The sequence below is a fragment of the Cyclopterus lumpus genome, chromosome 4 (genome assembly GCF_009769545.1).
Source record: "Cyclopterus lumpus isolate fCycLum1 chromosome 4, fCycLum1.pri, whole genome shotgun sequence".
Taxonomy (NCBI): Eukaryota; Metazoa; Chordata; class Actinopteri; order Perciformes; family Cyclopteridae; genus Cyclopterus; species Cyclopterus lumpus.
In genome coordinates, this window is record NC_046969.1 from 20,541,141 (window position 1) to 20,556,785 (window position 15,645).

Consider the following 15,645-nt stretch of genomic DNA (forward strand, 5'->3'; position numbering starts at 1 on the left):
TTAAAAAAAACCCGTTGTGCTGGCTGTGCTGCACGCGACAGGACATATCGTCCATTATCGCCAATCAAACGTTGATCCGGTGTTTTCCGCAATGCCGATTGGTTGATTTACGATTGGGGCGGGTGCCCGTCCGCCAGGCAGCAGTGACGACGGTGTGTTGCTGAGCGCCGCTGATGGGACAGACACAAAACTCACCTGGAGCTGGACTGTCCTCACCAAGATTTGCAGGTCAGTTTATTCACGTGTGTTGACAACATTACCTGCATTAGGGTTATAATAGAGTATATATTCCTAAAATGTTGGAGCACCATCATGTAGCAATGTAGAGCTGGGACAACTGTTGATGACTGTGATGGATAAATCAATTTAAACCACTTATAACAATAACACTCTGTTTCTGTGCCTTGTTTATTGCAGCATTACTGTTGAGACAGAGGCCATCAAACCATTATGAAGAGTCTGAAGGCAAAGTTTAAAAAGACTGAGGTAAGAGACATCTGTTGGCCCATGTGGAGCGTTATAGTTGGATGTATTTAAAAGTAGCACACCTGTTTGCTACAATCCATTTAGAGATATAACAACAACATGTGTTTTAACCTAACATGACAGCGTTCACCTGCTCCCGATCATTCATATAGATCCCAGGTTGCTTCTTTGTGTGTGTGTGTGTGTGTGTGTGTGTGTGTGTGTGTGTGTGTGTGTGTGTGCGTGTGTGCGCGAGAGAATGGGGGGGGGCACTAGGATTCAGTGTCACTGAGCAGCAGCAGGAGAGCAGGGCAGGGCAGACTGCTGCCATAACCAGAGATCTCAAGTAGCCTTCAATTATTCACTTGTGTGCGCGCACACACACACACACATAGGAACCCCACTTTCCTGCTGTCATCCCTGTGTTACTCTAATGATAACTACTCTAATAGGGGTTTCGTAATGTGCAATTTTTGTTCCCTAATGTACTTTATTTTTAGGATTCTACTTCCATGGCCTGCTCCTTGTGGCGAGATGACACACTGGGGGGGTTCAGTGACCTTGAAGCACTGGGGCACTGTTAGAGGCCGAGCAACCGCTGGCTCTACAATGTGGTCTTATTATTTGGATCTGGTCCTTTTAGCACCATTACAGCCTGTTAGTGTCCGTTGCCTTATGGAGAGACTCTACCCCCCTGTTTGTGTTAGTGATTACCACCACAATGGTGACAAGGATGATCCCTTTGGATGAGTAGTTCCACTTTATAGCCACTCAGTGTAGTTAAGAAGATATCTCCTCACAAACAAACCTCCCCGTGGCCTGAGAGACATGTACCCTCCATAGCCTAAGAGACTAGATTTCCAATTGTTTGTCTGCCTGGTTTTGTGCCCTCTGCCACGTAAATGACCATCCAAACTTGGCAGAAGAGAGCCGGCTTGTTTCTCCTCTTTTTGCTGAGTCCTCACATCACGCAGGCCCTGCTCTGTAATTGCAGAGAAACAGCTCTCCAGTGCGACGCTACCAGGGGGGTATACCGTGCAGGACCTGACAGAAAAAAAAAGTAATGGAGAGAAGGAGGACTCTCGATACAGAGAAGTAGGCTGCAGAGTAATTATTAGGTTAGTGAAAGGAGGACAGTGAGGAAAGGAAGGAGGTGGCAGTGTGTGAGGTGCAGTGGACAGACCGGCAATGTGCCTGCTAGCAGCTCAGGCTGGATGATGGTACAGTGTTTTGGATGCGGACAGGGAGCAGCATATAGCAGTGATACTGTGTGTGTGTGTGTGTCAGAGTTTTTGTGTTGCAGCTATTCAATTTCATTGCAGGTGGGATTTTGAGGATTGCATTAATTCTCCGGTATGTAGATTTATGACGTTGCTGTGACCTCTGAAGGGTATCTGGGAGAAAAGTTATGGGCGGCAGAGTTCTCTGCAGTATCGAATGCACCTGTGTTGTGTAGTCCGGCGACAGTGTGTATTGTCAGGCAGGACACACAGCGGTGGCTTGGTACTCTGTAGCTGTATTTAGCTGTGTGTGCATGTGTATGTGTGTGTGTGTGTGAAGCCCTGCTAAACAGTATGGATCCTCAGCAGCCTGTTTTTAGTCTGATGAAGCGGTTCTGTCCTTGTTTCAGCCTGCTGCCACTGCCAGTAGGTATCCCCTCTCTCTCTATCCACTAATCACACGGATGGGAAAGGAAATATCCCTTTATTTTGTAGTAGTTCTGTCTTAAAAGTAGCGTGTTGTTACTTATAAAACTGGTATTTCTGGGCATCATTCTAATTGCATGTTTATTTTCGGCTGCCCAGTCGTCTATTGTTTTGTTTGCCATGAGATATGCAGTGTGGTATCAGTTTCCGTTGGGTGGTGACCTGTTCTCTGGCTTGGTCCCCCCTCAGAGTCAGGACTGGAGCAAGAGTGATGAGAGGCTCCTGCAGGCTGTGGAGCAGAATGAGCCCGACAGAGTCTCCGCTCTCATCGTCAAAAAAGGCCTCTGTCCCACCAAACTGGATGCCGAGGGCAAGTCAGCGTAAGTCGGGGCACCTGGTGTTTACCTTTTTAATGTATTAGAAGTGAATCCCGTACGCTTATGTTCCTTTTGAGTTCCACTCATTAGTGTCGTGGTTATGTTTAATAACTGCTGTTGTTGCTCCTGGCAATGAGAAAAACACACCATTTCTAGTGCAGCAGCAAAGTAATTTCCCTTGGAAAAAGCTACCAGTAGGGTGTTTAGTGTGGGCACTGAAAGCTTTGCATTCATTCCACTATGAATTCTGCTTATTAATCAAATCCTTTATATGTTTTCCCCCTTGGTTCTTCTTTTGGTAAACGGTGAAGATGTATTGCCTACTTTCTCTTGCACTAAAACTAAAGTGGAATCGGCACTTGGAATTTGAAATGGAAAGCGATTCTCATTTCTCATCTCTAAACATACTTATGACATAAATATGTATATATAAATATATATATATATATATATATATATATATATATATATATATATATATATATATATATATATTTATCTATTTCCCTTTGTCCTTCTGGCAGGTTCCACCTCTGTGCTTCCCGAGGCCGGCTGGACTGTCTGGAGGTCGTCATCTCTCACGGAGCAGACGTCAACGTCACTGATGGCGCTGGTGGGGTACTATCAAATACAAGTTTTATCTCGTGAATTGTCATGAATTATTTATAAATGTCTGTTTCATAACCGGTCGCAGGCTTCAGCGCGCTTCACCTCGCAGCCAAAAGCGGCCAATCGGAGTGTTTGAAGAGGCTCTTACAGGTAAAACCCAGAATGTGTGTCGGGTTAACCGACGAATACTGTAAACTATCAAATGGAATAATGCAAGCACGAATTTTAAGACGGCACTGATTACAGATGGTTTGTCTTTTACTGCTTATTGCTATTTTCTTTCTTTCTATTCGACAGGAGAGATTAGCAGTGGACTGCACCGACAACATTGGGAGGACACCGCTTCATCATGCAGGTACCAGTTACAGAACTACAATATGACAGTTTAGTTACAAAACAATCACTTTACATACAACAAATACCTCTCATAGATCCCATCCGACATGTTTTAAGTATTACAAGTAAGCAGGTGTAAAAGAACAGAGTCGTGCTCTAAGATTTAATTTCTCGAAGGCCGGTACGTTACTGTATGTAAACATCTGATATTGACCATAATTGTGATTATTTCCTGCAGCCGTCAGCGGCTGCTTGTCCTGCTGTGAGACCCTCTGGGACTTTAAAGCCAGTCTGGATGTCCAGGATGGGGTAGGTTGAAGGGTTTGATTACAACGTTTGGCCTGCCTTTTTTGTTATGTGAGATGAATAAATAAATGCTAATCAGTAATAACTTTTTATTTACTCAAAAATAAAATGTGTTGCTGCTGCATTATGTTTGAATAATCGTGTGTATCTCTCTCTCTCTGTCAGGACGGGGCGACCCCTTTGATCTTAGCGGCTCAGATGAGCAGAGTAGAGCTGTGTGTCTTTCTGTTGGGTCGAGGTGCCAATGCAAATATACAAGACAACCAGGGAAGGTACTGGACCGTTAATAATAATAATAATAATAATAATAATATAACCCGTCCTTAATTATTAAGGAGCAGTTGGCTGCAGTGAAGCGCCTGGGAAACAACTGGAGGTTCAGTGTCTTGCTCAAGGACACTTCAACATGCAACTATGGGGGAGAGCGGGGATCGAACCGGCTACCTTGTGGTTGCGGGACGACCACTCTCTTCCATGCCCCTCTGGGGTTTGATGAGGCAAGAGGGACGATTGGATCTGGATTGCTCTCTGGTAGCTGCTGCTGAAGCTTTGACAGATGGAATGACGGCCTGCTGAGACCGACTGCGGCACGAAACAGCCTTCTTAGTGGGGCCAGAACCCAAAAAAAACCCTCTGCAGGATTATTCTCACAGCAGTGGGGTTGTCTGGGTCAGGCTACAGGATGGATTCCCATAGAAGTCTCCAGAGCTTGGGGTGGATTTGCAAGGATGAGGGTCAAGACCTCGAGCAGGGACCAAGAGCTTTCAGTTTAGCTTTGGATATCTGCTTGGAGAGGATTATTAGAGACATTTGTTCAGGCCACATTATTATCTAATGGGGAAAAAAAATTAAATGCCCTTTTCCTGCAATTCCTCCCGAATCACAATTCCTCCTGGTATCTCTTGAATCCTCGACCAAATTGAAAATAGAGTTCAGCGGGTTTAAGTGTTACTAATAACACATAAGCTGATGATTTATCAGTTCCGAATGGCCTATGGGTCTAAAATTGATGTATACAATTTGCTGGCATCGTTAGTTTACTAGTTTACGGAGACGTTTCGTTTTGGAATCCCAGGTCTGCGCTGATGCTGGCGTGTGAGAGCGACGGCGACGAGACCGTAGAAGCTCTGCTGAGAGGCGGGGCCGACACGCAGCTGGCTGACGCCCTCGGACACAAAGCTACCGACTACAGCGTAACAACGGGCAACCAGCGCGTCACGCAAATGCTGCAGGACGGAGTGCCGCCAGGTACAGTATGAGGCCTGGGGTCTTTTTGTCACCTGGAGATGTAAGGATGTAGGTCTCACAATGGCTCGTTTGATGGGTTCACTCTCTTTTATGATCATATTATCGTGAAAAAAGAATGAAGTGGCAGCAACATCGAACAGATCATCAGATCCAGTTTGTGGCTGTGACTCTGCTCCTCCAGGGAAACTGTAGGAGGAGGAAGTGGATCAGGAGGACAGATGGGTGGGATTTAAAAAGAGAGAGAGAGAAAAGCGAAAAGCATTTCCCGCTTTTATGTCCCAACAAAGACATTGCTGGCATATGGAAAACAGATGTGTGGCTGGTTTGAAAAGCAGATGAAGGAGATCATTAGACCGCATTAGTTTTATTCTATAATTGGACATTTTGGTGGATTTGCTACACGAGACATGGATGATACTAACACAAACTACACGTTAGAAAAGAGACAGGGGGTGGGAGTCTGTGTGACTTGTGTATGTGCACATATTCAGATGTGCCTCGAGCTGTTGGCTGATTGCTTCTGAGGTTGAAGTATCTCGCTGTGTGTTTCTTTCCCTCCGCGTGCAAAGCTCCTGAGGGCGAAGAGGTAATGTTGCACAGCTGCGTGTTTGATCACTCCCTCCATCAAATGACATCATGGCCCACTTGGGCCCATCATATTGTGCATGTTTTCCAATATGAGGTCATTTTCTTGTGTGCGTGCCGCTTTTGTTTTCGTTGGCCTTCGCTTCTCTTTGTCTTCTCTTGGTTTCCTCGGTTTTCCCAGTTTTTTTTTTTTTTTTTTTGCTGAGCTTGACCTCTGCTTGTATGTGATCAACCCTTCCACCCCCACGCAGCCCACCCAAGTCCCCTCGGGCGCCTCATCAATGCAAGGGGGCACTACGCCCCGCAAACGGAAAGCTCCTCCGCCGCCCCGCTCGCCTCTCCAGGTACTGTGAGAAACATCTCATTTGATGGAAAACACTTGTTCTCTCCCCCCCCCCCCCCCCCCCCCCCCCCAAAAGAAGTAGAGGCTAGCCTCACGGTATTGTAAGTGTGTATATATGTAATACATTCACCTTTGACGTCAGTTAGCACCCTTTTAAAAATAAACAATGTTGACATATACTAGCAAACACGTGTCAATAATAGGTGCTAGTTTTGAATAATCCCTTCAATATCTCTGTAGTACAATATTGCTTATCGAGAGATTAACTCAAGAGTCTTATGTTGTTGATGAAATCCAAAGATTCATTTTATTCTGTTTCCCATCACAAAGATCCAGGGTTTGCCACCTTCTCCACAGCCGCGGAGTCCTGCTCCACCTGCCCGGTCCCCTGAGCCCCAATCTCCTTCTCCATCTCCCCGGCCTACAGAAACACAGCAATCAGCCCAGGTTAGCAGTGTGGATTTTCATGTTTCATGTAACATGAAACGCAGACTTTATCCGCGTTCACATTTCTTGTGGTTGTCTGTGTAAGGCGGAGGACGAAGAGGTGTTTGAGGAGATTCGACGACTGCGTCTGGAGAGAGGCCGTCTGCTCCAGAAGATCAAGGCCTTTGAGCTGCAGCAACAGAGCGCCCTCTCTGCCTTGGAGGAGGTACTACACACACCCTCTGGACCCATCTGTATCAGAGAAACAACTGTATTTGTGTAGACTGAGGGTAGCTTGTTAATATAACCACTATTTGTACATGTGTGTCTGCACTCTAGTTGTCCCAGCTGAAGCAGCGTCTAAGGGAGACTGAGGCAGAGAGAGACAAGCTGCTTGATGAGCTGAAGGGAGGCCATGGCATTGGGGCCAGTGACTCTGAGGACATGGATGAAATGTTTGACTTCCCAGGTATGTGTTTACATGTACTTCCCAGAACCTGCATGTACTTCCCTTTCCTTATGGGCATTCCTGTGTGTATCCCATTAGGAAGTACACGGATTGATTATTGTTGTTGGTTCTCTTTAACGTTCCCTCTAGAGAAGCTGCTCTCCAAGCGCTCCAGAGCCTCCCCTGCTCAGGATGAGGCCACTTCTCGAGGAGACGCAGACTCGGCCAACCCCTCCCCTCTCCCCGGAGACCCAGGGGCTGTTGCTGAGCTGCGCAAACAAATAGAGGAACTTGCCTCACAAAACTCTGAGCTAGCTCTCAAAGTGCAGGTGAGGGCACAGAGAGTACAAATTGCACACGTATGAACGCACATACAACCAATCACGCATATGCCCCACTTAAAAGCCCACAAAAATAATCTCCCTTTTAAAAAAAAAGAAACAAGATTTTTCTTCAGCTAATAGACAGACACACACACACACACACACACATACACACACACACACACACACACACACACACACAGACAGACAGACAGACAGACAGATACACACACACACAGACACACAGACAGACAGACAGACAGATACACACGCACACACACACACAGACACACACACAGGCAGACATACAGATACACACACACAGACACACAGAAAGACAGACAGACAGACATACAGATAGACACACACACACACACAGACAGACAGACATACAGATACACACACACACACACAGACAGACAGACACACACAGACAGACCGATACACACACACACACAGACAGACATACAGATACACACACAGACAGACATACAGATACACACACACAGACACACAGACAGACAGACAGACATACAGATACACACACACACAGACACACACACAGACAGACATACAGATACACACACACAGACACACAGACAGACAGACATACAGATACACACACACAGACACACACACACACACACACACACACACAGACAGACAGACAGACAGACACACACACACACACAGTCCCAGGCATCTTTAAAGAAGAAACCTTGATAGGGAAGTGATTATTAAGTGCTTCCCCCTGCTGCTGCCCCTGACTCTAACATTAGTCATGACCACTTTAACTTCATGACACCGCACTCGTGCAGTGAGGCAGTTGTGTCCATACAGGTAAAAATAGAAGAGAGCAGCATCGGATGCAGACATGGGGGCCAGTTTGTAGACATCCTTTACTAACTGGGTCATGCTGGTTGAAGCGCAGACGTGTGTTTGAAGTGTGTGTGTGTGCGTGCGTGTGTGTGTGTGTGTGTGTGTGTGTGTGTAGAAACGATCTAGGCCAAGATCTTCAGTTTTGTCCTGCTGTGTGAAAAAGAGCCAGATAGGAAAGTGGGAAATCTGAGGTCTGATATGAGCGCAAAGAGAACGATTAAACTAGAACCAAAACCTCCTGCTGTGATTTAAATGGTGAAGGGATTCCATACCTCATATTTTATTAAGTTAATTAAAGAGCAGTTCTACACATAAAGGTCACAAATGTCTTATGTGGCTCTGGAAGAGCTTTTGTCAGGTGTGAGAAAATAACTTGAAGTGATGTAACCAGGCTTATGTCTGCATGGCCTTCAATTTATAAATGATTTATGCATTTATGACAGAAACCCATATTTATAAATAGGATATAAAGTATGCTGCTGCATTAGAAGATTTGTATTATTTTTTATATCTCAAGTACAATACTAAATCCCTGGAGTACTCTTTTAGGTAACGAGGGCCTGCAGTCGATGATGCTCACCGACTTACAAGCCTAACATCACCGGCTTTACTAAAATGTGTACTCTCAGGGCACTTCATGTAAATGATTCTTAGCTTACGGAACATATCTCAACATTGACTGATGAACAGTTACTGAAAGGTGACAACCTCTATACCTTTCTATAATGTCCTCCTGTGTGGTGCACAGATGCTGGAGATGTTTGAGAAGGACGACACAGACATGCAGAGCTCCAGCTCGGACTTTGTCCCCATTGTCCAGTATGAGACCCTGAGGAAGGAGTTTGAAGTCCTTCAGGAGCGCCTCTCTCAGGCCCAGGCTTCAGACGAGGCCTCCAGCGTGGCAGAAGACTGGTATGATCGATTAATTCATACACACTTCGGTGGCCATCACAGAACACATCTGCTAGAGCTCTAGAATATCAGATCAGGACATTTATTCTGAGATGTTCTCACTTTTGCTGATGTCATTTCTAAAGTCTCAACACTATCTTTTGAGGTTGTTTTTGTGACAAAAAGTGCTGAGCATTTAGATCTTACCTGCAGCGTACTGTAGGCTGAGGAGGCCTAGGGGCAAAAGGTGCACTCATGACATAATTTATTTGATGGTATCTGGACCTCCTACTGAGGAATATATGTGTATTTGTATCATCAGGTTGCAGTTGTACACTTCAATAATACAGTTATATTCTGTACGATGTAGATTAATGGTTAAATGATTAGCTGGGTAATCAATAAATCATTTGTCAAGCAAAAAGACCAACAACTTGTTTGTTTCGACTTCTCAAATGGGAGCATTTGATAGTTTTCTGTCTTTATCTGTTGAAATTGACTATCCTTTGATTTTTTTTTTTAACTGTTCATCAGACAAATCAAGCGTTTGTCTGCTTTGTGAAATTGTGATTGCCATTTCATTCAACGATTAAGCCAGTAGATTTACATGTCGATCAGTACTGGCAATAGCCCCCAGCATGGGTTTATGCTGTGATGTTAGACGTGTTTTTATTGTTTGAGTTTGTGCAGTAAAGATTAACATTCTTTGTCTTGTTCTGCAGTGATGAGAAGTCTCAAGGAGGAGGTGCAGATGCAGAGAGCGTGGAGGCTCTTAAGAAGAAGCTGCGAGGGCTGAAGGAGCAGTTGGCCTCCTCCCAGTCTGAGCTGAAGGAGTTGAAAGAGCAGATGCGCCTCGGGGTTCTCTCTGTGGAGTGTGGCGAAGGGGATACTGCCGCAGCAGGTGCTGGGGCTGCGGAGGAGGGTCCGAACCATGAGCCGCAGCAGCTGAGAGCGAGGGTGACAGAGCTAGAGGAGGAGCTAGCTAAGAGACTGGCCCAAGCAGGCGGTCAGAGCAGCCGGGACAGTGACACAATCAAACAGCTGACGGAGAAAGTAGAGGAACTCCGTGCTGCTCCGTCCCAGAGAGAGTCCACGAAAGAAGAAGGGGAGAAAGACGGCGAGGGTGAAAAGGCAGTGAAGTGCCTCCGTCACAAAGTTGCTGAGTTGGAGGCAGCCCTGGCAGAGGGCAGGACATCGGGGAAAGATGGAGGAGCAGCAGGAGATGGAGATCAGGTCCGTCGTCTACAGGAGCGTTTGGGAGAGCTGGAGGACGAGCTGAGAAAGTGCGTGCCCCGCTCGGAGTTGGAGGAGGTGCAGGTGACTCTGGGGCTTCAGTGTGAGCAGCTGGCCAGGGAGAGGGTGGACGTGGCTAGAAGGCTCAACAATGCACTCCTGGATCTGGAGAGACTCCGGCCTCCTCCACGCGGAGAGGATGAAGAGGAGGACGAGGAAGAAGAGGAGGAGCATTCAGAGAGCTCAGTGCCCTCGGGCATATCAGGTGTGCTGTGTAGTTTATTCTACTTTAAGCAAAGTAAAATGCACAATTATTGACTTATCTCTCCATTTTGTGAACGATCATCCAATCAGAGCACTCCAGACGCACCATGTCAGCAGTGAGAGAAGAGCTGGAGGTCGCAAGGCAGGAAGCAGCCCAGGCTCTGGACTGTCTGTGTGCTGAGCGGGAGTGCCGGGCACAGGACGCCCTGCAGCTGAAAGACGCAGTGCCCTTCTCAAAACATAGGGAGGCGCTGTCTGCCGTATCAGAGCAGCTAGCTCTGACTCTGCAAGAGCTCCAAGAGGAGAAGACCCTTCGTGGTCAGGCTGAGGAGCAGGCTGCCGGACTAGAGGCCACACTGCAAGCCATGCAGGATGCCATACCCAAAGAGGAGCACGAGAAAGCCAAGGTCAGCAGGAATCACAACTAATGTGATGATGACACAGATGCAGTTCAGCCAAAATGATTTAGAAATAGTGGGGCTATGCAGGCGTACAAGGTATAACAAAATCGTAATATGGCAGTCATTTATTAAAGGCAAAATGTGTCAAAATACTATTTTAAAGCTACTACACGGAACTTTCAATTTGTGTTGTTTTTGGCGGTCCTTGTGGACGAAAGTGGGAATATTTCCGAGCACCAGTCTGAGACTATTTCACAACCAGTTAAAAGTCACGGTCACAGTTTTCACAAATTAAGTAATTCACTGTTTAGAACAAGGTTTTTGAAAGTGACACAAAAAGTTAAAGCATCTTATTTGTTAGTTACTGTTTTAGCGGTTTCTATTGTGTTTAACAAGGACACAGTGTAGAACTAGAAGGATCTAATCCAAACAGGGTTCAGAGCATAGCATGTATATTTCTGGTAATCCAACGGGTTGTGACATGATTTATTTAACTTTAGCCATAAGAGTATTTCGCACTGACTTTCTAAGTATGTTCCTGGTCCTGTACATGAGAATGAATCAGGTAACCTGTGTGCGTCCTGCCTCTTAGGCAGAGCTCCAGCACTCCCTACAGGCCAGTGAGGGCAGTGCAGCAGCAGCCCAGGAGGCTCTTCTCGAGAAGGAGATGGAGCTGAGGGAGCTGAAGTCCCAGCAGGCTGCAGAACAGGGTCTGATCTCCAAAGAGGACCACGAAGCCCTGCGGCTCTCTCTGCAGGCGGAGATCAACGGCGTCGCCGCCCGTTTCAACGATCTCACTCGCAAACACGAGAAGACCTGCACTGAGGTGTGTGTGTGTGTGTATGTATGCCTGTGTGAGTGTGTGTGTGTGTGTATGTATGCATGTGTGTGTGTGTGTGTGTGTGTGCCTTGTTCAATCTCAAGCCACTTTAGATGTTATTGTGTCCGCCACAAAGTGAGCTGTGTTCCATGAAGGCCTTTTTCCTGCCTCTACATTATTGATATGCGTATTATTTTCTCTATTCAGTACGACCCTCTGTTTCATTGATCCTTCTGTATATGTGCCTACTGAAGCAATTAGGGGGTGTTGTCCGGACAGTATGGGCTACTAATGACACGCCATAAAGTCGTTTCAATAAAAACTCTTACTTTGTAAACTGGGTAATTGACTCTCCGACTCAAGTTGTCAAACACTAAGGTTAATAAGGGACCACATTTTCACTTGGAGAAATACATTAAAGCAGCTTGTATGCACTTCATAAATGGAGTCTTGCCAAAAGTAGGTTGGATTCAATCACAAAAACTGCTGTTTGTAACAATAATACAATAGGATTTAGTGTTGGTAGGTGCTTACACACACACACACTGGGAAGTACATGTGTGCTGATAATTGAGGAAGTATTGTCACAAAGTCACACTTCCCTGAAACAAAGCAACCACAGCTAATGTGTATATATTTACTGTAGCTTGGTTTATTGTATTTACGTGCACTCTGGCGTGTGGGTGTACGAAGATCAAAGAGAAAGACGTTACCATGGGAAACTGGAAATTCCTTTGAGTAAAAACTCAGACAAAAGTGGTTTGGGGGAATAATGATGTTGAGGAAAAATATGTTTAATTTTGACTCAAGATGAAAACCGGAAAAAGAGGGTATGTTCCAGGACACAAAACAAGGTATAGCACGAGATGTTTACGATGTAAATGTTAAAGACAAAGAAGCTTTTCTACCACGGGCACAGGTGAACACAACATACAGGTCTATTTCCTTGAGGTCTTTTGTTTTCTGCAAGTATATGTATATATGTCATTATGAGAGGTATTAATTACGGCAGCAACTGTAATTCCCCTTTTTAAATACCAAACTCCAGTGCTCCTGGATCAGCCTTGCTGAAGTGACATGGTGCCACTGGTGGTTTTGCTGGTCTAGGTCTTCCAGGTGCAGAGGGAGGCTCTGTTTAACAAGAGTGAGCGGCAGGTCGCCGAGTCCCAGCTGGCCACGGTGCAGCAGCAGCTAGCCGACCTCCAGGCCCAATCCAGCCACATCCAGGAGCTCCACAAGGGCATCCAGGAATCCCAGGGCCTGGTCAAAGAGAAGGACCGCAAGGTGAGAGTTCAACTGGCCAAACAACTGCTGTTAAAGCCCCTTTTTGAAGTGGCCACGCTTATGCCTCTTTCTTTGTGCAGATAACAGAGCTGTCCAAGGAGATGTTTCGGTTGAAGGAGGCCCTGGGAGCTCTGTCACCTCCTCTGGGCATCACCTCCTACTCCTCCTCCTCCTCCTCATCTACGCATCATGGTAACCCCGGGCAGCAGGTGGCGCTGCAGAATAGGATCGCAATACTCACCCAGCAGCTCCAGGTGAGGAGCGCGCTGACGTGAGGGATGTGTGGAGTCTGCCTTCTTCAGAATATATCGAGCACCATCTATAAAAACAACAGAACAGACACTTAAGTCTTCACGGGACAAAAACATTTTCTGTGACCTTTTTTTTTGCAGGATTGGGAGAGAAAGCACAAACAGGTGGTGACTGTGTACCGTACGCATTTACTAGCAGCTGTACAGGTGAGTTGAACGCCTAGTCGGCAGGATTGGTGTCTTGATGACTGCTCGCCATAGTGGGGGTGGCAACTCTTTTCAGTGGTCGTGTTAGCCCCCCTACTTGCCCTCTCTCACCAATGTGCAATACAATGTAGGATCTTCCTTTTCTCACACTTGTGTGTGTGTTGCCCAGCAGGGCCGAATGGATGAAGAGGTGCAGGGTCTGCTACTCCAAATCCTGAGGATGTCACAGCAGGGACACTGAGCCTCATAACGTCTCGGCCCACCTCCAGTCCCTTGGGAGGTCGGCATGTAGCAGCTCCAGCTGAGCAACCTGTGGGCACCAGCATCACAGAAACCTTCTGGGAAGCCAAATACAACTGATCTGTGTTCAGACACAGCTGCATGTGTACAATACAGTAACCTAAACAACAGCCGCAAGGCTCGACTGATCAGCAACCAGTGGAACAAATGGAACTGTGGAGTGCCTTCATGGCTGGATAAGTTAAATGACAGCAGCCTATAAGTCAGGGGTGTGTGGTAGCAGACAATGAATGTGAGTAGAGAGCGTAGAATGTAGAAGATATGTATTGATTGTGAGAAGCCTTTTGATTTTGTACACTATTATTATAATAAAAAAATAAAAATAAATCACTATGCTGTTGATCATGTTCTTTGTACCTCGCTTGCATGCACAGATACTGTAGATTGAGCAAACAATTGGTTTCCAAAGCAACAGCTTCTACACTGTCCCTCGCATCTATTTTGGGGTGATGGAAATCTGGAGTCTTAATTCGGCTGGGGCAACGTGTGCATGGACAGCTGGGACAGCCGGGCTTTACTGTGGAGCTGCTACATTAGCTGGCAGATATGACTACTCACAAATGACGAACTAGCATGGATTGAATGGTTCCCTCTTTTCAATTAGTTTTATTGACAAAAAGCCATTAATCAAAGAACAGATCCAAGAAATTCCTGAGAAAGCAAAAGGGGAGATCTGAAATAATCACATTAATCATTTGGACCTCACCAAAAGCCTCGTGGCTCGCCTCGTCTCTGTGCATTCGTGAGGCTGCAGCCAAGAAGAAGGGCCTTAAAGATATGTTGCTAATGACACGGAGAGAGATGCAAAAAGAATGTGACGCCACCTCGAGTGAGATTTTAAAGTATTAGATTGGCAAGGCTTACTGTGGAGGAGCAGAAATACACAAGCAGGTCATCGACAAGTAAAGACACAGATGTGGGGTTGGGACAATTGATACAAATTTTCTGACAAATAAAGGATTTAATTTCAAGTCCAAACCCCCTTTACTTTTATATCAATCACCGTTTTCTGGCTCACGTCTAATAACGAGAAGTTATGAAAAAATAAAATGCATAAGAGACAGCAGTCGTGACAGCAGTTGTGACACAATAAGACGGTATTAAACATGTAGCCCAAAACCAGAGGGTCTCACACGACTGTTCACAAGTATAAGAGCTTGATCATCCTGGAGTTGGTTCAGCCATTCATTGGCATGGCAAGAAAACTAGTTTTTTGCATCATATACACTCTGACACGAATGCCTGTCTCTGTAGTTAATAAGGCACTGAAGTTGGAGGGTCTGTAGAAGTACAGGCGTGGATATACTTGTATGCAGTTTTAAACCCAGAGCGTGATACAAACTTGAAATCCAACCAATAATCGGATAATAATGTTACACAACGAGCATGTCTTTAACAAATTATGAAGAGTCCTTACAAACACAAATGACTGATATCTATGGTAAATGTGATAACACTTTCAAGATAATGTATTATATGTCCACTTGACTGTCTATATGAAGATAGTATCATTACATTTTCTTTCTAATGGGATTTGGTGACACGATTATCACGGAGAAACAAAACAAAAAGGCAGAAGCATATCCTTCATAAATCCAGCGCTGACTCATGCTCTGTGTGTTTCCATTGTGCCGTCGGGTAAATAGTCTTTACGTTCCAGTGAAACAGACGTTTCTTCAATTGTCTCACATTATTTTCATTTCTTGCATTGACACTATGTTCATTGTTTTGCCACAGAGTAGCCTGACATATTTAGGTTATATTTGAACAGTGGTCTGAACCAGATTATGAGACAGTTTTGTTCTGGCGATGTCCATTATTTGTTCTGTGAGTGACCTGCGGCTGACTGACTGGTCATGATAACAAGCCACGGGTCACTGGAAGCACACGAAGGACTTCACTGTCCATCAAATCCTTTATTTTGATTTCCCTGAAGTTCGTCTTCAAACAGTCGTCGCTTTTCATATTTTGACATCGTTTGACACATTTTTTGCCTGAAATGA

The 15,645-nt window shown here is 45.6% G+C and overlaps 1 protein-coding gene across 1 annotated transcript; it reads left to right on the plus strand.

The window, feature by feature from the left end:
* The first annotated feature begins 126 nt into the window (after positions 1-126).
* On the plus strand, positions 127-13,686 carry ankrd24 (ankyrin repeat domain 24). The gene is made up of 23 exons (XM_034531223.1): positions 127-228; positions 418-486; positions 2,361-2,491; positions 3,013-3,101; positions 3,183-3,247; positions 3,395-3,452; positions 3,672-3,742; positions 3,905-4,011; positions 4,815-4,987; positions 5,557-5,573; positions 5,824-5,916; positions 6,252-6,362; positions 6,448-6,567; positions 6,681-6,810; positions 6,940-7,118; positions 8,740-8,903; positions 9,605-10,380; positions 10,470-10,786; positions 11,385-11,606; positions 12,708-12,884; positions 12,965-13,138; positions 13,277-13,342; positions 13,515-13,686. The coding sequence occupies exons 2-23, from the start codon at positions 451-453 to the stop codon at positions 13,581-13,583; spliced, it is 3,345 nt and encodes a 1,114-aa protein (XP_034387114.1). The 5' UTR covers positions 127-228; positions 418-450; the 3' UTR covers positions 13,584-13,686.
* The last annotated feature ends 1,959 nt before the right edge of the window (positions 13,687-15,645 follow it).

Bases quoted from the DNA above. Each gene is read 5' to 3' on its own strand.
- ankrd24 (XM_034531223.1), top strand. From the start codon at position 451: ATGAAGAGTCTGAAGGCAAAGTTTAAAAAGACTGAG. The intron at 3,102-3,182 runs GTGGGGTACTAT...AACCGGTCGCAG, and splicing joins CAACGTCACTGATGGCGCTG to GCTTCAGCGCGCTTCACCTC. The intron at 10,381-10,469 runs GTGTGCTGTGTA...TCATCCAATCAG, and splicing joins AGTGCCCTCGGGCATATCAG to AGCACTCCAGACGCACCATG.